The sequence below is a fragment of the Haliotis rufescens genome, unplaced genomic scaffold (assembly GCF_023055435.1).
Source record: "Haliotis rufescens isolate VD_foot unplaced genomic scaffold, xgHalRufe1.0.p SCAF_5, whole genome shotgun sequence".
Lineage (NCBI taxonomy): Eukaryota > Metazoa > Mollusca > Gastropoda > Lepetellida > Haliotidae > Haliotis > Haliotis rufescens.
Window position 1 is genome coordinate 3,858,525 of NW_025964223.1, and position 24,894 is coordinate 3,883,418.

At 43.5% G+C, this 24,894-nt stretch overlaps 1 protein-coding gene across 2 annotated transcripts in view; it reads left to right on the forward strand.

The window, feature by feature from the left end:
• Positions 1-24,894, forward strand: part of LOC124133546 (dynein axonemal heavy chain 5-like) — a 73,676-nt gene that overhangs the window by 42,143 nt on the left and 6,639 nt on the right. For both annotated transcript variants that reach the window (XM_046497979.2, XM_046497980.2), the window contains 34 exons: positions 275-387; positions 1,121-1,285; positions 1,808-1,933; positions 2,881-3,021; positions 3,760-3,870; positions 4,131-4,253; positions 4,770-5,012; positions 5,652-5,804; positions 6,127-6,267; positions 6,791-7,033; positions 7,696-7,850; positions 8,328-8,481; positions 9,333-9,497; positions 9,640-9,828; positions 10,185-10,341; positions 11,043-11,248; positions 11,711-11,813; positions 12,112-12,299; positions 12,511-12,678; positions 13,288-13,425; positions 13,933-14,190; positions 14,695-14,889; positions 15,582-15,737; positions 16,079-16,261; positions 16,945-17,188; positions 18,066-18,371; positions 19,626-19,765; positions 20,270-20,437; positions 20,938-21,073; positions 21,689-21,828; positions 22,307-22,471; positions 22,857-23,051; positions 23,710-23,860; positions 24,388-24,499. In XM_046497979.2, coding sequence (XP_046353935.2) covers positions 275-387; positions 1,121-1,285; positions 1,808-1,933; positions 2,881-3,021; positions 3,760-3,870; positions 4,131-4,253; positions 4,770-5,012; positions 5,652-5,804; positions 6,127-6,267; positions 6,791-7,033; positions 7,696-7,850; positions 8,328-8,481; positions 9,333-9,497; positions 9,640-9,828; positions 10,185-10,341; positions 11,043-11,248; positions 11,711-11,813; positions 12,112-12,299; positions 12,511-12,678; positions 13,288-13,425; positions 13,933-14,190; positions 14,695-14,889; positions 15,582-15,737; positions 16,079-16,261; positions 16,945-17,188; positions 18,066-18,371; positions 19,626-19,765; positions 20,270-20,437; positions 20,938-21,073; positions 21,689-21,828; positions 22,307-22,471; positions 22,857-23,051; positions 23,710-23,860; positions 24,388-24,499 — 5,731 coding nt within the window. The remainder of the gene's footprint in view (positions 1-274; positions 388-1,120; positions 1,286-1,807; positions 1,934-2,880; positions 3,022-3,759; positions 3,871-4,130; positions 4,254-4,769; positions 5,013-5,651; positions 5,805-6,126; positions 6,268-6,790; positions 7,034-7,695; positions 7,851-8,327; positions 8,482-9,332; positions 9,498-9,639; positions 9,829-10,184; positions 10,342-11,042; positions 11,249-11,710; positions 11,814-12,111; positions 12,300-12,510; positions 12,679-13,287; positions 13,426-13,932; positions 14,191-14,694; positions 14,890-15,581; positions 15,738-16,078; positions 16,262-16,944; positions 17,189-18,065; positions 18,372-19,625; positions 19,766-20,269; positions 20,438-20,937; positions 21,074-21,688; positions 21,829-22,306; positions 22,472-22,856; positions 23,052-23,709; positions 23,861-24,387; positions 24,500-24,894) is intronic.

Below are 24,894 nucleotides of genomic sequence, written 5' to 3' on the forward strand. Positions count from 1 at the left end.
GGATGCGACGTAAAATCTAAGTTCACCTCACCTCTTTGAAAATGTCCCACTGTTTTGTTCCTTCTACCTCCCCCCAACTGGACAGCCTACAACCTGAGCCATGAGTCGGACGCCAGGGCTGGCAAAATTTATTTCAGCCTATTAAACTAATAAACGTCCATATATCAACAGTAATGTCTATGGAAATGATAGCTTGTGACAAGTTGGGACTTGTCTAATGTGCTAGAATGAACACTGTTCTTAGTTTCTATCTCTGTATTTTTATTCCCCGCAGGCTGGCTTGTGAGTCGTCCCCCGGCCCAGAGCGACATGATCTACAACGTGTTTGAAGCCATCTTCCCCAAGTTATATCTGTTCGTTATACAGACCCTCGAGCCCAAGATGGGGGTATGTGCTGTCACAGTTTCTGTTACATATGAAAAAATATTGCAAGATCGGTGTTTGGAATCATTTGGGATTTCATCATTGATTCTTCATTTTCAGCTTGATCAACCAAACAATTGTCCGTTGTAATCTGTACTCATCTTGAAATTGAAAGCAACAACATGAGCTAAAGTGTTTGTTGCATGTGACTAAGACTGTCAGTGGTAGTCAGAAGTAAAGATTCTTTACAGCTGGAAAGAGCTTATTTGTTAGAAGTTTGTATCTGTAGTAGTTATAAGTAACATATCTGTTGTAGTTAGAAGTAGCATATCTGTTGTTGCTTGAGGTAATGTAGCTGTTATACCTGGAATTAATTTACATGTTGTTAGAAGTAACATCTGTATAGCTTGTGTTAACACATCATTTGTAACTGGAATTTACTTGAATGTTAGAGGGGCGATGGGGTAGCCTAGTGGTTCAAGCTTTCGCTCGTAATGGTTTAGACCTGGGTTCTATTCCCCACATAGGTACAATGTGTGAAACCCATTTCTGGTGTCCACCGCCGTGATATTGCTAAGATATTGCTGAAAGTGGCGTAAAACAATACTCACTCACTCATTTATGTGTTATCGTTAGAAGTACTGTATTGTTGTAGCTGGAAGTAACGTATCTGTTGTAGCTAGACGTAACGTATCTGTTGTAGCTAGAAGTAACGTATCTGTTGTAACGCTGAGTAACGTATGTGTTGTTTGTGCAGGTGCTGGAGTGCATGTACATCCGCCAGGCCATAGACGTGCTGGAAGGACTGCTGCCCAAGGGTGACGACAACAAGGACATTCAGAGAGACCACCTCACGCGTCTCATCATCTTCGCCATCATGTGGTCCCTCGGGGCACTCCTGGAGATTGAAGACAGGAAGAAGGTCAGGAATCTACTTCCAACTTTCCTCCTTCAAACCTTTCACGAGTAATGAGTGATATTTTCAGGAACAATTTTAAGAAAATGTCACACCAAGCAGTCATGTATTTATTTATCATGGAACTTTCTAGGATCCTTTGATATTTCTGCAGTAGTATTTCCATACGGGGAATCCCAAAATCTTTGATATTTGACGTGAAAGGATCTTTTCCAAAACCCTCTTTAATTTCTAGTACTGAATAACCAACAACAATGTTTGCAATCAGAAAGAATTCAATAACATTTCTTAGATTTGAATACCAGTTTGACTGATTTCATTTAGTTTAAAAACCTGCATGTCATGTACAAATGTTTTTGTGTTAAATCCAGTACTGAGGACAGAAGTGATACGTTGTAAACTTTATTTGTCATCTTGTTAAGATTAGTTTTTCCTAACATAGTCTCCCTGCTTTATTCCAGTCTGCAATTTGCAATTTGTGCTTTGATAAGATAAATGTTTTACTGGTTATGTCTGTTGCTGTTGTAGCTTGAAGAATGGTTCCTGGAGAAGAATGGAGAGCTGTGCCTCCCCCTGCCCCCCGTGTCTGGGGAGGACACCATCTATGAGTTTGTCGTTGGCGAGAATGGCGACTGGGAACACTGGGCGGGACGAGTAAGCAATTATTTAGTGCATATCATTTCCAGTTTTAATTCATGATAAATGATGACCTCTTTATTTTCTTCACTTACTTGTGTGTAATTGTTTATGCAATCAGAAATAGGCAGATGTATGTCTAGGACTATAAATAATTGAGCACTGATGAACATTTAAGGATTTATACAACGATCCACACCATTGCTGTATAAGAACATGTTACTTGCAAAAGCCAATTCAGTCAGCTGGGGACGTATTCTGCTCTGAAATGGTTAAGTGTTTAGAATTATGGGTCTTGATAGAATCAACTCAGTGCACTAGCGTGCGAAAGGCACTCTGCCCTGTACCGAAACTCGCATTGGAAGTATAGAGAAGTTGAAATCTAGGGCTGTAACATTTCACCGATACCTACGATATCATTGATACTTAGGTACACACGATACTGGAATCGTCAGTTGTGAGATCACGATACACTATAGATAGAACAGGAACTAATAGTTACCTCATAATGGCAGAAGTAGCATAGCGCCACTTGTAAGCACTGCAGAACACAATGACTTGGTAGCTCAGGATGCGCTGACTGATACATTTAATAACCATCCCTTCATTTAAACACTTTTTTGTGCTTGTGGATGTCTTTGTTAAAGTTTTTGAGATAACAATAATCATTTATGTGAAGAAAGAAGTTTTAGAGCTTTATTTCTGAGGTTTCATCATTTCTTACTATTTGATGTGATGTATTGTGATACCATTAGTATAGTCAGTCTGTATCGTGATACGAATCGTACTCAGCTCTAATGAAATCCAATAGTCAACCTTGTTTTCATTGGTTCAACAATGCACGTCTTCTAAGGGCCACTTAAAGATATCATATACTTGGACTTGTTATTGAACTTTTATATTATTTCTACAGACATTCTGTTATATAAGCATGACGGTTTATCTGCAACTCTATTTTCCTTCAGGTGCCCGAATATGTGTACCCCACGGACATGACGCCCGAGTATACCTCCATCCTGGTGCCCAATGTAGACAACGTGAGAACTGACTTCCTCATTGACACCATCTCCAAACAGGGCAAGGCCGTACTGCTGATTGGTGAACAGGTAGGTGGCAGCACCGTGACCCTGGTGTCAGATGTAGTACATCGTTATGACACAGATATTCTGTGTTGCTTTCACCATCCTGTAGCAGTGTTAAAATGTATTGTAGTTTTGAAATATTTAGAAATTGTCTGCTTTGTCAGAATCCTACACTTTGGAAATCATTTTACATCAGTCATTAATATTGGTCATAATCATTGAGGTCAAAGTAGACACTATTTATGGATAACAACTCCTTTATTTACTGTAAAGGCAACGTTTCAATATAGATCCTTTTACCATATATACTGAAAGGATCCCCACCGAATGTCGCCTTAACGCTAAATAAAGAAGTTGTTGTCCATACATTGTGTCTACTTTGTCATCCATCAACTTCTAAGTAATGCCCATCAAACAATTCATAAATTAAAAAATTCTTATCACAGCATTATTTACAGAACGATCAGGTGTACAGGACTTTTTATTGTTTTTCTTCCATAAGGCAAAAATCAATTGGCCATCACTAAGACATGATAGACAAAGAAAATTGTTCCTTGAAAATATGCATAATCTTGACATTCATAGAATGAACATTTAATTGGTCAGAACATCTGTGACATGTGACCAGAGTGAAGAAGGGAGTGGTCTTCTGTTACCCTAGCAGGGTTGCCTGTTTGATCGTGGGGTGATGCTAACGTGTGTGTCTGGGTTGATGCTAACGGGTGTGTCTGGGTTGATGCTAACGGGTGTGTCTGTCTCCAGGGTACTGCTAAGACTGTGATGGTACAGGGCTACTGTGGCAAGAGTGACCCGGAGCTTCACATGTTCAAGAGCTTCAACTTCTCCAGTGCCTCAACGCCCATGCTGTTCCAGGTACGTTGTTGTGCACATTATCTGCACTTGCTGCGAAATGAAGGTGGGCAAAGCTGTGCGTAAAATAGACCCCCATGTTCGTTAATAGATTGCATGGTTCTGAGACCCTATTTTCAACAGAAATGAAACGTAAATTCCATGCTGCACGTATTTCTTTTCACTTGAGGTGCAACACATGCAACATATTTACAAATAGAAAACCGATGTCCTCGTCATGGCGCTAATGTATCCAGGTTAACATAGTCTGGTTTTGTTTTCAGAGGACTATTGAGAGTTTTGTGGACAAAAGGATGGGCACAACATATGGACCCCCTGCTGGACGCAGGATGACCGTCTTCATTGACGACATCAACATGCCCATCATCAACGAGTGGGGAGATCAGGTGAGCTACAATTCTGCCGTCACAGTGGAACAATGGATATGAGACATGGGTGACATGTTTCTTGTCTCAAGTGACATGGATAAGCAGTTTTATGAGTTAAAGATGACAGTGTTTGGAATTGAGAGGATCATGGGATCCTTGTGGCCAACTGTGGTCTTTGAATCTAGGGACAAACTAAATCTTAGCTTTTAACGTTAAATAAGGTGATGTGAGTCAATGACTCATGCTTAATTTCGAACACTTGATTGCTTTGAACCCTTGTGAGTCGGACCCAGTTAACCATCTATTTAGTATGGTAGATTTGAGATATAATACCCTGGATAACCGAGGATGATGACTTAAGATGCAAGGGAAAGCTGCTCTTTCAAGATATGTAAATATGACAAAGCTTGACACCGGTATAAGGATCTATACTGAAACGTCACCTTTACAGTAATAAAGGTAGTTGTTATCCATCAACTTCTAAGTAATGCATCAAACAAAGTGTGACTGTGTATTCTGACTTCCCCTCCCCAGGTGACAAACGAGATCACTCGGCAGATGATGGAGTACCATGGCTTCTATAACCTGGAGAAGCCGGGCGAGTTCACCACCATCGTGGACATTCAGATCATCGCCGCTATGATCCACCCTGGGGGCGGCCGTAATGACATCCCGCAGCGTCTCAAGAGATCTTTCAACATCTTCAACTGCACGCTGCCTTCCAATGCCTCCATTGACAAGGTTTTCAGAACCATTGGATGCGGTTGGTTCATCAAAGTGAGTTCTATGCATGATCAGGGCCCTGCCTGTTCTATTATCTGCCAGTTAGGAAACAACAGTCCATCAGGGCTGACAGCAAGTTTACTTCAACTACACACACTGTAGACATCAATACGAATCAGTAGCATCATTCAGCACAATTATGCAACACAAGCCCCACCTTTTCTGTAATCGTTTGTTGCTTAACGCCGCACTTAGCTATATGACAGCGGTCTGTAAATAATCATGCCTAGATCAGACAATCCAGTGATTGACATCATGAGCATCAATCCACACAATTTGGATACAATGACATGCATAAAAAAGTCAGTGATCCTGACTACCCGATCCCGTTAGTCGCCTCTTACGACAAGCATAGTTGCCTTTTACGGCAAGCATGGGTTGCTGAAGATCTTCTACCCTGGATCTTCACAGGTCGATTCTATTATTGGCCAATCAGGAAACAATAGTCCATTTGTGGGTGTGATCTGATAATTTTCTTTTGATGGAATCGAAGGTGACAACATTGCTTGTGTACCCAATCAGCTGCCTTGGAATCCCTTGCAATTTATTTCTTTGACCTGTCCTTGATATATTGCCATAGACAATGCCTAGTATTGCACTTGGATCAATGGTAACACCCGTATTTGTCAACAGGAACGAGGGTTTGTTGAGGAGGTGTCGGAACTGATCAAGTCCCTGGTGCCAGCCACGAGGAAGCTCTGGCAGAAGGTCAAGATCAAGATGTTGCCAACGCCGGCTAAGTTTCACTATGTCTTCAACTTGAGAGATCTGAGCAGAATATGGCAGGTAAGGATGTGCACAGTTGTAACAGCAAGATGGCAGACAGTTTTAACAAAGTAGTCTGTATAAAAATAATGACACTTCATGTTTTACTTACGAAAAGAGTCTTTTGCAATAATATTTTGATAGTTTCTTTCAGAGCAATGGCAGAAAATATATTCTGTCTGAAATCCCAGGAATATGTTTGATATACAAACACTTTTATTATTTGGTCACGATATGGCTGAAATATTGCCGATGTGACGTAAAGCCTAAACTCACTCACTCACTATTATTTAAAAACATCCTATTATTTGTCTGTTTTAAGTTATGACCTTCCCATTTGCAGGGAATGTTGAACACCACCAGTGAGACAGTTACCAACAATGGCATCCTGATGTCGCTATGGAAACATGAGTGCACACGTGTCATCGCGGACAGGTTCACTGAGCTGACTGACAAGGATTGGTTTGAGAAGACTATCAAGCAGGTCAGTCTTGTGTCAAGTTCTCCAGTGAAGAATGTCAAGCCATTCATGTTGTTTGATGATATTGTCATGGCTGCTTAGTACTGTGCAGTAGGGTAGTCTGATGGTTTGAGTGTTTGCTTGCCATGTCAAAGTCCTCGTTTGATTCCACCTGGGTAAAGTGTGTGAAGCCCATTGTGTCCACTGCTGGGATGTTGCTGGTATATTGCTGAAAACGTTGTAAAACCATCCTCACTCACGGTACTGTGTCTATCATACCAATGGGGCTTCAGAGTGGTTCATATTCCGGGACACTGATTGTTGTCCAGAAAAACCTGAAGATAATTCATAAAACTGGTGATCACATTGAAGAATATCATGTAAATAATTAAATTATGGAAATGTTCAAGGATGTCTTTGTGACATTTGCAAAATGTTAAAATCATGAAAAAGACAAGAAAAGCCAAATACTCCATCCCTCCCTTCTCCCCCTCCTCCCTCTTCTTCCTCTGCATCCCATGTCTGACACTGTGTCTGCTGTCTGCAGGTTGCTGAGGAGCAGTGTGGGTCTGCCGTCTGTCAGGACATGCAGGTTGAACCCTACTTTGTGGACTTCCTGAGGGAACCCCCCGAGCCCACGGGGGATGAAGCAGAAGATGCTGACTTAGATGCTCCCAAAATCTACGAGCCCATCATTACATTCGAGGGCCTGTCTGAGCGACTCATCTCCTACCAGTCGCAGTACAATGAACTCATCAGAGGATCCAAGATGGATCTCGTCTTCTTCAAGGTATGTCCGGCTGACAAGGGCTGTGATTTGTCTGTAAAATGTCATGCAAGAATAATACACAGAGTCCACACTGAAGACTTGTAGCTGACAGAAAATCCCCTTGCAGGTGTAGTTATAGGTCCGACGGACAGCTCCTGTATCATATTTACCTGTGTTTGTTCCTGATGGTAAATGACCTGTACCTGTTCTTCATGGTTAATTAACTGTGTACCTGTGAAGATCCGGGTTAGAATAGGCCTTCAGCAACTCGTGCTTGCTGTAAAAGGCGACTATACTTGTCATAAGAGGCGACTAACAGGATCGGGTGGTCAGACTCACTGATTTGGTTGATGCATGTCATCGTATCCCAATTGTGTGGGTTGATGCTCATGATATCAATCACTGGATTGTCTGGTTCAGACTCAATTATATGTAGACTGCCGTCATATAGCTGGAATATTGCTGAGTGCGGCGTTAAACAACAAACAAACAAACAAGTAATGATCTGTGCTTGTTCTTGATGGTTAATGACCTATGTTTGTTCATGATGGCAAATGACCTGTGTTTGTTCATGATGGCAAGTGACTAGTGTTTGTTCAGCATGGTAAATGACCTGTGTTTGTTCATGATGGTAAATGACCTGTGTTTGTTCATGATGGTAAATATATTTGTATTTTCTTCAGGATGCCATGACTAACTTGGTGAAGATTTCACGTATCATTCGCACCCCAAGAGGCCATGCTCTGTTGGTGGGTGTGGGAGGTTCCGGCAAACAGAGCTTGACTCGTCTTGCTTCCTTCATTGCTGGCTACAAGATATTCCAGGTCACTCTCACAAGGTCAGTCTGGTGTCAGAGGTCGTCATGCATTAAGTGAATACGTGTTGTCTCTTGATCGTAGTGTGGAGAGATGGGACGGCAGTACTGGAGCATGTTACAACACTCAGGAGCACTGTATTGTTGAGAAAATGTTAACCAATTAAGCAATCTCCAAAATTTATTTTTTTTAGTTTGGACAATGCCTCTCAGTGTTTGCAATTAAGGATGAACATCAAGATGTGCTTGTCAGGGTCTGAATGTTAAAAATATGTTACTAAGCCAGGGTTTTCCATGATCCAGGACATTTTCCGGGTTACGATTCCAAAATGTCCTAAAGACTCTTTTAAAAATATAGGATAAGAAAGAAAAATGCCCTCGCTAAAAAATAAAATAATGAATTTGTCCTTGTGAGATGTGTCTCATGTCCTATTCCATATGTGTAATGTTACGTAAGGCAGTATTTGATTTGTGGTCCTGAGTGAACTGTGTGTTGTTCAGGTCATACAATGTGAGCAACCTACTGGAGGACCTGAAGAACCTGTACCGCATCGCGGGGCAACAGGGCCAGGGCATCACCTTCCTCTTCACCGACAACGAGATCAAGGACGAGGGCTTCCTGGAGTACATGAACAACATCCTGTCGTCCGGAGAGGTAGGGTTACACGCAACGGTTGTCAAACTATCTGCCATGAGAGTCTGTGGTTATGATGTGTGACTTTGGTGCAAAGACTTTTATGTAGACTTGCAATAGTTGCAGCATTGAGATAGTCGCAGCACTGAGATAGTTGCAGCAGTGAGATAGTTGCAGCAGTGAGATAGTTGCAGCACTGAGATAGTCGCAGCATTGAGATAGTTGCAGCACTGAGATAGTCACAGTACTGAGATAGTCGCAGCTTGAGATAGTCGCAGCATTGAGATAGTTGCAGCATTGAGATAGTCGCAGCTTGAGATAATCGCAGCATTGAGATAGTTGCAGCTTTGAGATAGTCGCAGCATTGAGATAGTTGCAGCATTGAGATAGTTGCAGCATTGAGATAGTTGCAGCATTGAGGTTCCTGGTGCCAATGTACCCTGGCAGCACGAATTGTTGCTCATGACATCAACCCCAAGTTTGTCTGGGCCAGATTGAAGTTTTGGGGCTGGAATATTGCAACTTTAAGTTTTAAAAGTATTAAGAAATATTTGTTGAGGGAAACTTGAGAATGACTGCATGATGATGTGTGAAATCGATTTCTGTCATTCTGCCTCAGTCATTGCTGTTAACTTCTTCACTCTAATGGGGCAGTGGGGTAGCTAAGTGGTTAAGGTGGTCAACATGCCAAAGGGTTTGATTCCCCGACTGTGTGAAGCCCATTTGTGTTGTCCACCGTTGTGTGGCTGGACTGTTGCTGGGTGTGGGTTTATTCAATACCTCACTCGTCGTACTTCAAACATGGTGTAATTATTACGGAAGCATGAAGTGTTTGTTTGTCAGCAACTAATGCTACTGGGACATGTTGTCAGGTTTCTGGACTGTTTGCTCGGGACGAGATGGATGAGATCCTGCAGGAACTGATTGCTCCCATGAAGAGAGACTCCCCTCGCCGTCCGCCCACAAATGAGAACCTGTACGACTATTACATGAGCCGTGTGAGGCAGAACCTTCATGTCTGCCTTTGCTTCTCTCCGGTAAGTACCAGAACACACTATAACTCATTGCTTGCACCTGAACATACTACAGAGTCGGTACAGAAGCAGAGATTCCTTGTGTTTGTTTCATCCAAGTCTTCTGGGTGTGATACTCATCTATGGTGTTTTGTCTTTTTTTCAGGTTGGAGAAAAGTTCCGGAATCGGTCCCTGAAGTTCCCTGGTTTGATCTCCGGCTGTACCATGGACTGGTTCCAGCGCTGGCCCAAAGATGCTCTGGTTGCCGTGTCCAACCACTTCCTGGCATCCTATGATATTGTCTGTACACCAACGGTCAAGCAGTCGGTGGTCAACACCATGGGCGTGTTCCAGGTATGTTCTATGTCCCTCTGGCAAGGTGACCAGGGCTTGTGGCAGTGTGTAAAATGTAAAATGCATTGAAAAGGCCTTGATTGATAAATTGTATTGAACTCTGGTGTGGTTATTGCAAGTGCGACACCACATCTCTCTACCCCATTTCAATCCTTTGGAATTTTAGAGATCAGACATTGTTATCAGCATTGCAAAAGCTTCAAGACTGGTAATCAACAAAAAATAAATGCATGTTTTATTCATATTATTTTCACTGATTTGTGCCCAAAAAGGTAAAACTTTGTGTTTTATTGATTTGCTCAGGTGAGATCGGTACATTCCCGTATCAGTCATTACTCATGACCTTTATTTAACAGGATACAGTTGCCGAGCTGTGCAATGAATACTTCCAACGATACCGTCGCCAAACACATGTAACCCCGAAGTCCTACCTGTCTTTCCTGTCTGGATACAAACAGATCTACTCCGAGAAGAAGGAAGAAATCGGAATCCTTGCTAACAGGATGAATACAGGTAACATACCATTGTAGCACTCCTGTTCAGGATGGATCTAAGGCAGTACAATTGGTGGTGCAGAGTTGCATCCCTTAGCTGATCCAGGATCCACTATTCGTTGCTTAGATTTGGCCTTGATGTGTCTGCACCTGATTGCTCATGGGTTTTCCCCCAAATATTACTATCACCTGCCATGGTGTGTCTCATCAGGCTTTTGACCTGTTTGTCTGATGTTTAACGCCGCACTCAGCAATATTCCAGCTATATGACGGCCGTCTGTAAATAATCGAGTCTGGACCAGACAATCCAGTGATTAACATCATTAGCATCGATCCAAGCAATTGGGATTGATGACATGCATCAACCAAGTCAGCGAACCTGACCACCCGATCCCGTTAGTCTCCTCTTAAGACAAGCATAGTCACCTTTTAAGACAAGCATGGATTGCTGAAGACCTATTCTATCCTGGATCCTCAGTCCTTTTGACCTGTGAAGATCTGACTAATGTAGATTAGTTCCATGGTGTGACCTGGCTCATTATGCATCAGCGACAGGACCATTGCCTGTGCTATCAACCAATGGTCTGTCTTGTCCAGGTTATTTATAGGCTGTTGTGACATAGCTGAAATATTCCTGACTGAAGGGTAACACAAACACTCACTCATTGAGGATATACATTGTTGATGGAGTTGAAGTTTAACCTCTGGTTCTCATTGAAGGTTTGAAGAAGCTGATTGAGGCGTCCGAGTCTGTGAATGAGCTAAGTGTGGAGTTGGCGGTCAAGGAAAAGGAGCTGGCTGTCGCATCCAAGAAGGCTGACCAGGTGCTGGCTGAGGTCACAGTGAAGGCCCAGGCAGCTGAGAAGGTCAAGGCCCAAGTCCAGTTGGTCAAGGACAAAGCTCAGACGATTGTCGACCAGATCTCTGTGAGTTCAGTGTGATACTCAACAATACAAGATCAGTTCTGAAATCACAGGAATATTATTTGGATTTGAAACCTCTGATTGACCAATCAGAATCAAGTATTTGCAGATATGGCGCAGTAGATTGTTTCAATTGGCAGCTGAGTCATGCGTTATGTTTCGCTTGTTTCTTAAGATATCCTCTACTAATACAGCTATTAATCCTTTACATGTTCAGAAAATTTACACCCAGCTTTTATTAAGATTCCTCTTTAGATCTTGATCATTGAAATGAAGAAATCCTGTGGTCCTGATTCTTTTGGGTGTACTATTTTGGTCTAAGGACCATATTGTCTGTAACCTAAGGATGTTACTTTATATATAATTTGGTAAACTGCTGGTTAATTTAGGATAAGTTGATTGGAAAAAAATAAGGGATTGGACGGGAATTGATTATGATCTTACACCTACTATTGCTGCTTACAGGGAGACAAGGCGTATGCCATGGACAAGCTAGAGGCTGCTCGTCCTGCCCTTGAGGAGGCTGAGTCTGCCCTTCAGACCATCAAACCAGCTCACATCTCTACCGGTAGGTCAAGCCCTGGTTTCTAGTACACACACTGAAGCAAGAATTTCCCCAAACTCCCTAGCAGGGCTACAATACTTTTGCAAAATTCCCCAGTTGTAGGAAAGGACTTCTTTCTATTACATATTAAAAGACAATTAGAAAAAATTTTGCACTTGAATTATTTACATTTAAAAAAATATGTGCTAATATAGTCAAACATGGTATAATTAATGTGTACACTGTTTAATTGTGTTGTGGGAAAGTCTCGGAAACTGTTACGATTTTGTTGAGGTAAAATGTGTTTATTTTTGTTTTCCAGTGAGAAAGCTTGGCAAACCTCCACATCTCATTATGAGAATCATGGACTGTGTGCTGATTCTGTTCAGACGAAGAGTCGATCAAAACCAGCAGGACCCAGAACGACCTTGCCCTAAGCCATCTTGGGGGGAGGCTCTCAAACTGATGTCTGGGGGCGGCTTCCTACAGTCGCTGCTCAACTTCAACAAGGTAAACAAGAGTTGCCTGGCTTGTCTGCTAGGATCTGCAGGTTTGGGCCAATCTTTGAACTGTAGGTTGAAATGCATGATAGAATTTGAGGCAGGTTATCGTGATGAATTTGAACTTAAATTAATCTTCCTTGGGCGGCCATCTTACCAAGGCGGGTCCGTTATACATGTAACACAGGACACTGACACATCTGTCTGAATTGTTCTTGCAGGATACCATCACAGAGGAAATGGTAGAACTGATGCATCCATTCTTATCGATGGAGGACTACAACATTGACAGTGCTCGTAAAGTTTGTGGTGACGTTGCCGGACTTGCATCATGGACCAAGGCTATGGCCTTCTTCTTTGGCATCAACAAGGAAGTCCTGCCTCTCAAGGTGAGTCCTCCTTCATGGAGATCATTGCCAGGATGTAAATCTTAAGGTCACATCTCGCGGATCACATGACTATAAAACACAGGGTTGGAACGATACATCGGTGCACCACGCGACAACACGAAACACGTTACGTTTTTCTGTATCAATACAAGACGATACACTCACTGAAATATATTACTTACCTTTTGTTTAATGACCCCCCCCCCCAGCGTTCTTGTCAGTGAAATATTGCAAAAGTAGTTCACTACTAAAATAGCAGCTACAACCATATGTCTACAGCTAACCTGCTCTGAAACATTAACAGAAGTTTCCACGTGATCGACATAAATATGCGTTTCGTGATAGTATCGTATCATGACCTATGTACCGTAATACATATTGTATCATGACCTTGTTGTATCATTTGACCCCACTGCTCGTTCTCGCCGTCTGCAACCCTCATTGCATTTAAACTTGGATTTCATTTCTGATATTACAGTAATTTTTTAATTATAAGCATCAAGAAATTCCAGGACCAAGTTGTATTTAAATGTTACAGTTAAAACAGTATTTACTGGTAAACAGAAACATGATATTTTCCCTTGCGTCATACTTTGTGTTGTTTTACAGGCTAACCTAGCCGTGCAGGAGGCTAAACTAGGCGTGGCCAACGGGGATTTGGCCTCCGCACAGGCCCAACTTGATGCTAAACAGGCGGAACTGGATGTTGTACAGGCACAGTTTGATGCTGCCATGTCAGAGAAACAGGTACACGAAAATAACAACATATTATTAGAATCTTCTCTTTTACTGCGATACAATACCTCTGTGTGAAGATCTCACAAACACTCCAGTGTGCATCAGGTGATTTCTACTCAGCCAATGAGCATCAAGGCTTAAGGTTCTTGTTACGAGTGAACAAAGCATTAAGAGCAGGAAATTCATGGTGTATCGTGAAAACCAACATAAATGGGCAGTTCTGAATGGAAACAATAACAACTGCACTATTGTCGTGGATATATTATTCACCTGTCATTGAGCACACTGGTCAGACTGGCCCAGTTACTTCCTGCCTGCCATGATATTGCAGGAATATTGCTGGCATAAAACAACATTACCCGTACATATGACTTCAAAATTTACAAACATTTTAGCACAGGATTTTTGAAAATGTACAGACCATGATGAAGTGTTTGAATAATGACTCGTAGTTTTAGTTCACCTTTTTGAGAAACGTGTGTTTAAGCAGGTATATAATAAGACTTTTGCCTGCAGACTCTGATGGACGATGCTGAAGCCTGTCGGCGTAAGATGAACAATGCCGAGGCTCTCATCAATGGTCTGTCCGGAGAGAAGGTCAGGTGGACAGAGTCCAGCAAGAGTTTCGAGTCCCAGATCCAACGACTGGTTGGCGATGTCCTGCTGGCTACCGGCTTCCTGTCCTACAGCGGACCTTTCAACCAGGAGTTCCGTAGTCTCATGCTCCGCAACTGGAAGAAGGAGATGATACAGAGCAAGATCCCATTCACTGATGTAAGTCACCAGTGCCAGATTAGCTTTGTTCCAGATGGGCAGGCTTTAACCTTGTGGTGAGAAGTTGGTCTAAATGTATAGATATTTTCAGCTGAGGTTGCTAGGCAGAAATAAGTTCATAATAAATTTTACTAGACTTGGGCTTTCAAACTAGTGACTACACTCATAGATTGTTGATTTGCTGGGTATGCTCTGTCAAAAGATTTCCTGTCTGCCTTGCAAAGCCTTGTCTAACGTGTGTTGTACTGTGTGTTGTACTGTGTGTGCAGGACCTAAACTTCCTGTCGGCCAGGGGCGGTTGGGTAGCCTCGTGGTTAAAGCGTTCGCTCATCACGCCGAAGACCCGGGTTCTATTCCCGACATGGGTACAATGTGTGAAGCCCATTTGTGGTGTCCCCCGCCGTGATATTGCTGGAATGTTGCTAAAAGCGGCGTAAAACCATACTCACTCACTCCTGTCTGCCTTCAAAGCCTTGTCTAACGTGTGTTGTATTGTGTTTGCAGGACCTGAATATCATCTCCATGCTGGTGGACAATGCGACCATCAGTGAGTGGAACCTGCAAGGTCTACCCAACGATGAGTTATCCATACAGAACGGCCTGATTGTGACCAAGGCAGCTCGCTTCCCTCTGCTCATTGACCCCCAAGGTCAAGGCAAGGCTTGGATCAAGAGCAAGGAGGGTGGCAGTGAACTACAGGTTGGTAGTTTGTTCATGAAACCGTACAGGATAACGAAGCACAAACTTAGGACTTGATGTGGAACGTAGATGTTCCAACATTTATCGGGTTAAATCACTCGGGGATGTCATGATTCAACAATGTATGAATGCATTGGAATTTACACCTGTAGATTTGATACACGATATGCCCACTCCTGTACCGATTCATTTATTTATTCTGTGTTGTATTTCGAAAGGGAAAATGTGCTCGGTTTTGTAATAAACCGGACTGATAAGTACAGGGGCTGTTATGAACTTACTGTCTATCACTAAACAAAATAGAAATCAAACAATAATGTGAGACGAGACTAAATTCAGCAACCTCTTTGTACCTAGCTACATCTAGCATGGAGAAATTTACAGCTCAATTTAAGTATCTCATGTATTGCGTATGTATTGTACACAAGGTCGGCATATTGTGACAGCCGTACAATTCGCGGTGAAGAATCGGTCCCTGTGCCAGGATTGGTTGATGCTTGATTCCAGTCCCAGACCCAGTCCCAGACCCAGTCCCAGACCTGCCCCATCCTTGTTCTCAGCACCAGACTTGGGGCTTTCCTCCCCCTCCAAGCTGTCATGATGTGATATGACTGAAATACTGTTTGCAATCACAAATCACTCAGCATTTTATCAATTCTTCACTTAATTTGATTGGTTTTGTTTGTTTTCAGATCACTGCTTTGAATCACAAGTACTTCAGGTCCCATCTTGAGGATAGCTTGTCCTTGGGACGTCCCTTGTTGATTGAAGATGTGGGAGAAGAGCTGGACCCCGCACTTGATAACGTCCTGGAGAAGAACTTCATCAAGTCTGGCAGCACCTACAAGGTAAACCATTGCTTGCCTTACAACTTCTGAGCCTAATGCAAACATACCTCTTCTCTTTCTGAAAATTTCATCAAAAGCCCAAATATTAGTCTGTTGCGAAACCTCTACATGAAAATCTGACAAGCTCTTTATAGGAGCCAGCTTTCCGAAACGACTTGACCCCATAGTTATTATAAATGTTTTCCATGAAGGACAAAAAATAATAAATGTTTTGCTGTTTGCCTATTTGCTTTTTCAAGTAAGATTAATTTTCTTTCTTTTTTCTTTAGTCTATCATGTCAAACATTTCAAATGACAAGACTAGGCATGACACCATACTTATCTATATGTCTTGTGTGCAGGTAAAAGTTGGGGACAAGGAGGTTGACGTGATGAATGGCTTCCGTCTGTATGTCACCACGAAACTGGCCAACCCTGCATACACACCCGAGGTGTCTGCCCGAACGTCCATCATCGACTTCACAGTGACACAGAAGGGTCTGGAGGACCAGCTCCTGGGAATTGTCATCCTCACAGAGAAACAGGTACAGTGTGGAGGCGCATGTAGGCGTTGTGTGAATTATCATTTACCTTCATCACCGAATGTGGGGATGTCGAGGGCCCAGTGGGTCGCCTAGTGCTAAAAGCCTTGCCTCCTCAAGCTGAAAACTTGGGTTTGATTCCCAATATGGGTACAATATGTGAAGCCTATTTCTCGTGTTTCCCATTATAATATGCCTGTTGCTGGCTGTGTCAAACGCTGTTTTAACCCTGCCTGAGGCTTGCCATTAAGGGCATAAAACAAGACTGGATGGCCTGAACCATGCCAGGTTCATTGGTCATGGAAATATTGCTGAATTCGGCATCAGACAACTGCTCAATCACTCAGTTCTTAAAGATGGATATTTTTCATGTGAAATAGTACGTAAATGTTTGAGCTTTCTATGAAGAAATATTTAACATAAATATAGCTTGTTGGCGCGAAAAAAAAGGACTGAATCAGACGGGTTGGTTATGTGGTTCCGATGTGCAGGGCGGGGTGCATTTGGGTGAGATGTTTTCGGTTCTCCGGGAACACAACACAGGAAGTTTCAACTACCCTTTGGTAATAAGAAAAGATCAGTAATTAGTACAAGTCAAGATAAGTATGCATGATATTTTTATTCTAACAAATATATTTTGGATTAATTTTGATGTGAGACACTAATGCTGCTTGTCATCGGTGCAGGAGCTGGAGGCGGAACGTACGAGTCTCCTGGAGGAGGTCACGAACAACAAGCGGAAGATGAAGGAGCTGGAGGATAACCTGCTGTACCGGCTGACCTCAACCGAGGGGTCGCTTGTCGAGGACGAGTCACTCATTGAGGTACTCAGGATCACCAAAGCCACCTCTGAGGAGGTCAGTGAGAAGTTGAATATAGCAAAGGAAACCGAGATCAAGATCAACACTGCTCGAGAAGAGTTCAGACCAGGTAGGGACATTCAGATTCTTGTTGTGTTCATTAGAATTAATGCTTATGTTTTTATCCCAAATTCATTTAGTCAAGTTTCTGACATGTTTTGTTTCATATCATAGTACAAGAAATCATAGTACAAGAATTTGGAACTCTGGTGTGGGTGTCTAAGTATTGTCTCTGGATTACATCTACTTTAAGTATTGCCACTACTCCTGAAACTATTCTCATGTCATGGCTCCTCTTACTTGTCCCGTCTCCTCTGTGTGTTGCCACTTCTCCTCAGACTATTGTCAAGTCTCCTCAAAGTATTTTCATGTTTTCAAGTAGTGTCTAGGGCTTGGACGGGTAACTCGGGTACCCGAGTCAGGTTGGTACTGAGTAGGACCTACAGGACTACCTGGACCAGTGGTTAGTCTCATGATATATCGTTTTATGAGAAAAATTCACCACTACAACTGTATAGTTACACTACAAGTCCCCAATGTTCGCATTTCTTTCTGTCTGTACACTCAATCCTTCTGACTTTTATATGTTTTAAGAAAACATACAGCTTCAGTTAGCTTTGATGTATACATGACCAGATCGTTTCATAAATGAACCTAAATACATTTTGCCAGGGGTCCGGTAAAACAATTCCTAATCATACATTTTGTAGCCAGCTCTTCACAAGAAGGGTCAGGTACCCGAATTGTATTTTTTGGACTCATCTCAGCCCTAGTAGTGTCACATCTCCTTTGTATTAATTGTCATATTTCTAAGTATCGTCACGTTTGCAAGTAGTGTCACATGCCCTATGTATTGTCATATCTCTAAGTATCGTCATGTTTTCAAGTAGTGTCACATGCCCTATGTATTGTCATATCTCTAAGTATCGTCATGTCCTCTCTTCTAGTGGCGGGACGGGGCAGTATCCTGTATTTCGTCATCGTGGAGATGAGTATGGTGAACATCATGTACCAGACATCGCTCCGTCAGTTCCTGCAGCTGTTCGACTCGTCAATGGCCCGCTCACAGAAGTCTCCCATCACCGGCAAGAGGATCAACAACATCATCGACTTCCTCACCCTGCTTGTGTTCAAGTACACCTGCCGCGGCCTGTACGAGAAGGACAAGTTCCTCTTCACCATCCTCATGACGCTCAAGATCGAGATGTCCTTCATGAGGGTCAAGCCAGAAGAGTTCCAAGTCTTGATAAAGGGTGAGCCACATTCTAATTTCATCATTCTTGTCTGTCTCATGTGTACGTGGTATATTGACAAAATGGACACAATTTATGGATACAAACTTCTTTATTTTACTAATGGCGACGTTTCGATATTGAATCTTATGCCATTGTCAAGCAAGGATCTTAAATGAAATGTCTCCATTACAGTAAAATAAAGAAGCTGTTATCCATAAATTGTCTACTTTGTCATCCGTCAACTTCTAAGAAATGCCTATCAATCAATGTATTGTTGTAGCAGGGACGGATATGCAGGATATGTACAGTAGTAGAAGAAGTAGAATATGATTCTAGAGCAACTGCCTCCCAGAATATAGCCCATGAAGAAATGACACCTGGATATCCCACCTGCCCCCTCCCCACGCACCGTCTACATCCCCCTCCCCACGCACCATCTACATCCCCCTCCCCACGCACCGTCTACATCCCCCTCCCCACGCACCATCTACATCCCCCTCCCCACGCACCGTCTACATCCCCCTCCCCACGCACCGTCTACATCCCCCTCCCCACGCACCGTCTACATCCCCCTCCCCACGCACCGTCTACATCCCCCTCCCCACGCACCGTCTACATCCCCCTCCCCACGCACCGTCTACATCCCCCTCCCCACGCACCGTCTACATCCCCCTCCCCACGCACCGTCTACATCCCCCTCCCCACGCACCGTCTACATCCCCCTCCCCACGCACCGTCTACATCCCCCTCCCCACGCACCGTCTACATCCCCCTCCCCACGCACCGTCTACATCCCCCTCCCCATGCACCGTCTACATCCCCCTCCCCACGCACCGTCTACATCCCCCTCCCCACGCACCGTCTACATCCCCCTCCCCACGCACCGTCTACATCCCCCTCCCCACGCACCGTCTACATCCCGCTCCCCACGCACCGTCTACATCCCCCTCCCCAAGCACCGTCTACATCCCCCTCCCCACGCACCGTCTACATCCCCCTCCCCACGCACCGTCTACATCCCCCTCCCCACGCACCGTCTACATCCCCCTCCCCACGCACCGTCTACATCCCCCTCCCCACGCACCGTCTACATCCCCCTCCCCACGCACCGTCTACATCCCGCTCCCCACGCACCGTCTACATCCCACTCCCCACGCACCGTCTACATCCCACTCCCCCACCAGTGATATAATGTGGAATATCTATAACCATCAGTTGTGTCCTCCAGCTTCAGATTGTGTTTTGTGTTCACGAGTTGTGTTCTGCCTCTAGGTGGCGCTGCACTTGATCTGAACGCTGTGGAGCCGAAGCCCAAGAAGTGGATCATGGACATGACGTGGTTGAACCTGGTGGAGCTGAGCAGACTGCCCCAGTTCATCCAGATCCTCTCGCAAGTCGGCAGGAATGATAAGGTGTGTACGCTGGTAGATGCGGCTTTAGGGATGCCAGGGCAGAGTAGGTCCTGCACGGGTCATGCTTGGCGTTATAAATAAGTAGGTGAAGATCAGGTGGTGAAAATGTTGGCATACCCTGACGGGACGTATCTAGTGTTTTATTATTTACAGACCACTTCAATCATATCCAATCTTCCCACATATTAGAACTTCAGTCATATTAGAACTTCATTCATATTAGAACATAGGTATAGTTACAATAGGCCCCCAGCATTAGAGGTAACTAAATGGATTTGGTCCATTTGGATTTGTCATCCTACCCTGACGGTGTGAAAAGTTGCTCACAATATCGGTCGTGCATGTCATTGTATCCTAATTGTGTAGATCAATGCTCATGATGCAAGTCACTGGATGGTCTGGTCCGGACTCGATTATTTACAGACTGCAGTCATAAAGCTGAGTGCATCTTAAAACAAACAAACAGACAAAACAAACCAGACAATCTTTGGGTTTCTTCTCCAGGCTTGGAAAGCGTGGTTTGATGAAGATGCCCCAGAGGAAGTGACGATCCCGGACGGGTACTCCACGACACTGGACACGTTCCGGAAGCTACTACTCATCCGATGCTGGTGTCCGGATCGAGTCATCCCTATGGCCAGAAAGTACATCGCAGAAGCTATGGGTGCTGAGGTAGGTGATCTCAAGGATGGATGCCATGGATGTGGCATCTCCCAGTGAGGTTGGGTCAAAGTAGCCACTGCCTGGTGCATGGGTACAGTGATATGTAGGGCCTGGTCATGTTTGTCACAGGAACTTGGTGTTTGTCCAGTCAGTTGTGCATTCAGGGAGAAAAAGATGGATTTGCAAATTGAGCATGGATTTTCATGGTCAAACGAAAGTTCAATTAGACTTGCCAAGTCCAGGATGTGTTCAGATTTTGTTTAATTCAACAACAAAAACAGAAATTGTAAGACATTTTCATAGCAATTTCTTAGATTTTAATAGATTTGAGATTTCCTTGTTTTAGATGCCAATATCACAATTATAATTGTAACGGCACAGTTAAAGGTAAGCTTTGGTGCCAGTTTCACAATTAGATTTGTTTTTGACACAACTCCCTGGTGATAACGTTTGCTTCCTGCTCCTCACTGTCCGCCTGTCTTGCATGTGGTTCAACTTTCTTGCTTCAGTTTGCCGAGGGTGTGATTCTCAACCTGGAGGCCATGTGGCAGGAGTCCGCCAACCGATCTCCGATGATCTGCTTCCTCTCCATGGGATCAGATCCGACTGACGACATTGAGAGACTCGCCAAACAGAAGGGAATAAGTGAGTGCCATCACCACAAGCTGTCTACACTTGACTCTCATTATGTGGCAGGCCAAGTGGCAACAGTATCTACTTGTTCAGATGGCTCTTACATGACACTGTTTCCAATCACTTACCGCTAGTTAACACCATTTACAGAGAGACATGTCATTACTGAGTTGTTTCACAGTATGGAGGGGTGGATAAAGATGGCAAATAGTATCAGGACATTTTCATGATTTTATCAACTTTTGATGCGACATTCTATATATCATAACCAAATTTGAAAACAAATCTTCAGGACAATTGGATTCACAGTCAATGTCTTAGAAAATATACTGATCTGAATCTCTGCTAATACCGGTCAGTGTCATCGAGGTACATGTATTAAACAACTCTGGACGAAGGAAATACTTCACTTACACGATTTCAGTTATTCGGTTTCAAATAGTGATAAATAAAGAATGATGCACTCGGGACACTACAAAGTACCTACTTAACCGGGGTTTTGTAGGTTTCCAGTTTCTACTTCATGTAATTCTACTGTATATTTAATTATTAGAAGAGGTTCCTTTAAGTCAGACTCCCCATGTCTGTGTCTTGTTTCTAAGAGCTCTGTCACTGTTACCTCTGCAGAATGTGGCGCAATCTCCATGGGTCAAGGTCAGGAAGTCCATGCTCGGCGTCTGCTGCAAGTGTCAATGTCTGAAGGTCGCTGGGTACTGCTGCAGAACTGCCATCTTGGTCTGGACTTCATGGATGAACTGCTAGATACGGTGAGTAAACCTTGTGTCCTTATTTATATGATGCTTAGAATTTGATTTGTTTCATGCGTAAACCTCTCAAGACTTTAAAAGGAATGTGTATGAGGGAAAGTATGTAAGAGACAGAGTTGCTGGACAGAGTTGCCTCCCATGAGTGTCAGGATCTGCTGGTCGTAGGCTTGATTCCTAGATTTACAGCACCATGTTTGTGCTAAATGTCTATGGCTTGATGGTGATAGATGTTGGTGTTGAGAGATGTTGATGTTGAGAGATGTTGATGTTGAGAGATGTTGATGTTGAGAGATGTTGATGTTGAGAGATGTTGATGTTGAGAGATGTTGATGTTGAGAGATGTTGATGGTGAGAGATGTTGATGTTCAGAGATGTTGATGTTCAGAGAAGTTGATGGTGATAGATGTTGATGTTGAGAGATGTTGATGTTGAGAGATGTTGATGTTAAGAGATGTTGATGGTCTGACTGTGTGGGCAGGTGACAACAACGGAGCCGATGAATGAAGCGTTCCGCCTGTGGGTGACAACGGAGGAACATCCCAAGTTCCCCATCAACCTGCTGCAGTCGTCCATCAAGTTCACCAATGAGCCCCCACAGGGAGTCAAGGCTGGCCTCAAGAGAACATACGCTGGAGTCACGCAGGTTCGGACACTCATCTTGTAGTGCCACTCTTCCCGAGTGCAATATTTTCACATGAGGATTATTTCCATAAAGGAACTGATATGTACATGTAAATTGTATGAAATATGTTTGCATGGCAATCAAAAGTAAAATTGTATATTCATACTTCTTATCACATTACTATTGATACTTTTAACTTAAGTTTTGTTTGATTTTGCAAATACCTTGTTCACTGAGCAGTAGAGGAGTACCCGGTAGGATGATATCGCAATATGAAGGAACAACCACTACCCAGGGATCTACACTACTCTGCTGACCAATGTTATACTATCCTGTCTTTTGGCATACCTGTCATTTGTCTTGCCTGATGATGATGATGATGATGATGATGATGATTGTCATATAGGAACAGCTGGAGTACAGCAACCTGAACATGTGGAAGCCGATCCTGTACGGCGTTGGCTTCCTGCACACCACTGTACAGGAGAGGAGGAAGTTCGGACCCATCGGCTGGAACATCCCGTATGAGTTTAACCAGGCTGATTACTCTGCCACTGTACAGTTCGTACAGAACCATCTGGATGATCTCGACCCCAAGAAGGTCAGTCTGACTTCAACAAATTTGGGAAATTTTGTGTTGGATGTCAATTGAAAGATCTGTCGGTGTTCATTGTTAGTCATACAGTCAAGCCTTGTTAGTCCATACCCAGTTAATGAGGATTAGATTACGATTTATCCAACCAGGCATCAGGTCTCTGTTATCAAATATTGCATCAAAGCAGAGATTGGGTCTCTGTTATCAAACAAGGGAGTGGGTCTCCGTTATCAAACAAGGGAATGGGTTTCCATTATCAAACAAGGGAATGGGTCTCCGTTATCAAACAAGGGAATGGGTCTCTGTTATCAAACAAGGGCGTGGGTCTCTGTTATCAAACAAGGGATTGGGTCTCTGTTATCAAACAAGGGATTGGGTCTCTGTTATCAAACAAGGGATTGGGTCTCTGTTATCAAACAAGGTATTGGGTCTCCGTTATCAAACAAGGGATTGGGTCTCCGTTATCAAACAAGGGAGTGGGTCTCCATTATCAAACAAGGGAATTGGTCTCTGTTATCAAACAAGGGAGTGGGTCTTCGTTATCAAACAAGGGAGAATGTCTCTTCTGTTATCAAACACTGTATGAAACGCGGGATTGTGTGTCTGTTATCAGAAACTTTTTTAAACCTGTAGGAGAGAGTTAATGATGTGTGTTGATTTTCAGGGAGTAAGCTTTGTGACTGTACGCTACATGATCGGCGAGGTGCAGTACGGAGGGCGTGTAACGGATGACTTTGACAAGCGTCTCCTCAACACATACGCCAAAGTGTGGTTCAGCGAGCATATGTTCCAGGACAACTTCCAGTTCTACACAGGTGGGTGGGATCCCTGCCTAGAATAGGTCCCCAGTAAACTGTGCTTGTCATAAGACGCAGTTAAATTGATAGTGTGGTCAGGCTTGGTGTCTTGGTTGATAGTGTCACCGTACCCTGACAGCATAGATTGTTGCTCACAATATCAATCACTGGGTTGTCTGGTCCAGACTTTTTACAGGTTTTCAAGATATAATTCTGGAATATTGCTGACTGCAACGTTAAATTTTATGTGGATCAGGAGGCTGTGTGAATGTTGTTTTATGCCAGTCAGCAATAATCCAGGTATATCATGGTGGCCTGAGCAATTTTTGACCAAGGTCTGACAGTGATTGGTCCCTTTGCTATGATATTGCTGGATTATTGTTAACAGTGGCATTGAACATACTCCCTCAGTTCCTCAATGAAGCTGGAAATAAAGATACAGTACATTTTACTCTGATAATGTGAGGCTTTATTTAAATCAAGTGTTCAAGTCCCGGGCATCGAGAAGCATTCTGTGTATTCTACTACATGTTGTGCTATTTCAGGCTACAAGATCCCACGCTGCAAGACTATTGACGAGTACAGACAGTACATTGACAACCTGCCCCTGAATGACACCCCTGAATGCTTCGGACTTCATCCCAATGCTGATATCACGTGAGTAGTCGTCACCTTTATCACAAATACCGTGAACGTGTTCCTGTCACAGCTGTGATTCTGGGTTCGAAACCGTCACAAGTAACCGACACTTGTCATGAGAGACGACTAAATGGGTCAGGTGGTCAGGCCAGGTGACTTGATTGCTTGTAATAATCCATGGCCAGGGCGATGCTCATGCTGTCAATCACTGGTTTGTCTGGTTCATATTTATAGTTTTTCCAGGCTGTGGTGATATAGCTGGAATTTTGCTAACGGAGGCGTTAAGTCAGAATCAAACTTGGTATTTGTGAGAACCTTATACAGGGGTCTGGGAGAGGGATCTAATTGTCTCCAAACAGCCCCAGTCTTCCCCCAACAGGTGTGTCTGTAACAAGAACAACTGGAGGTGGGAG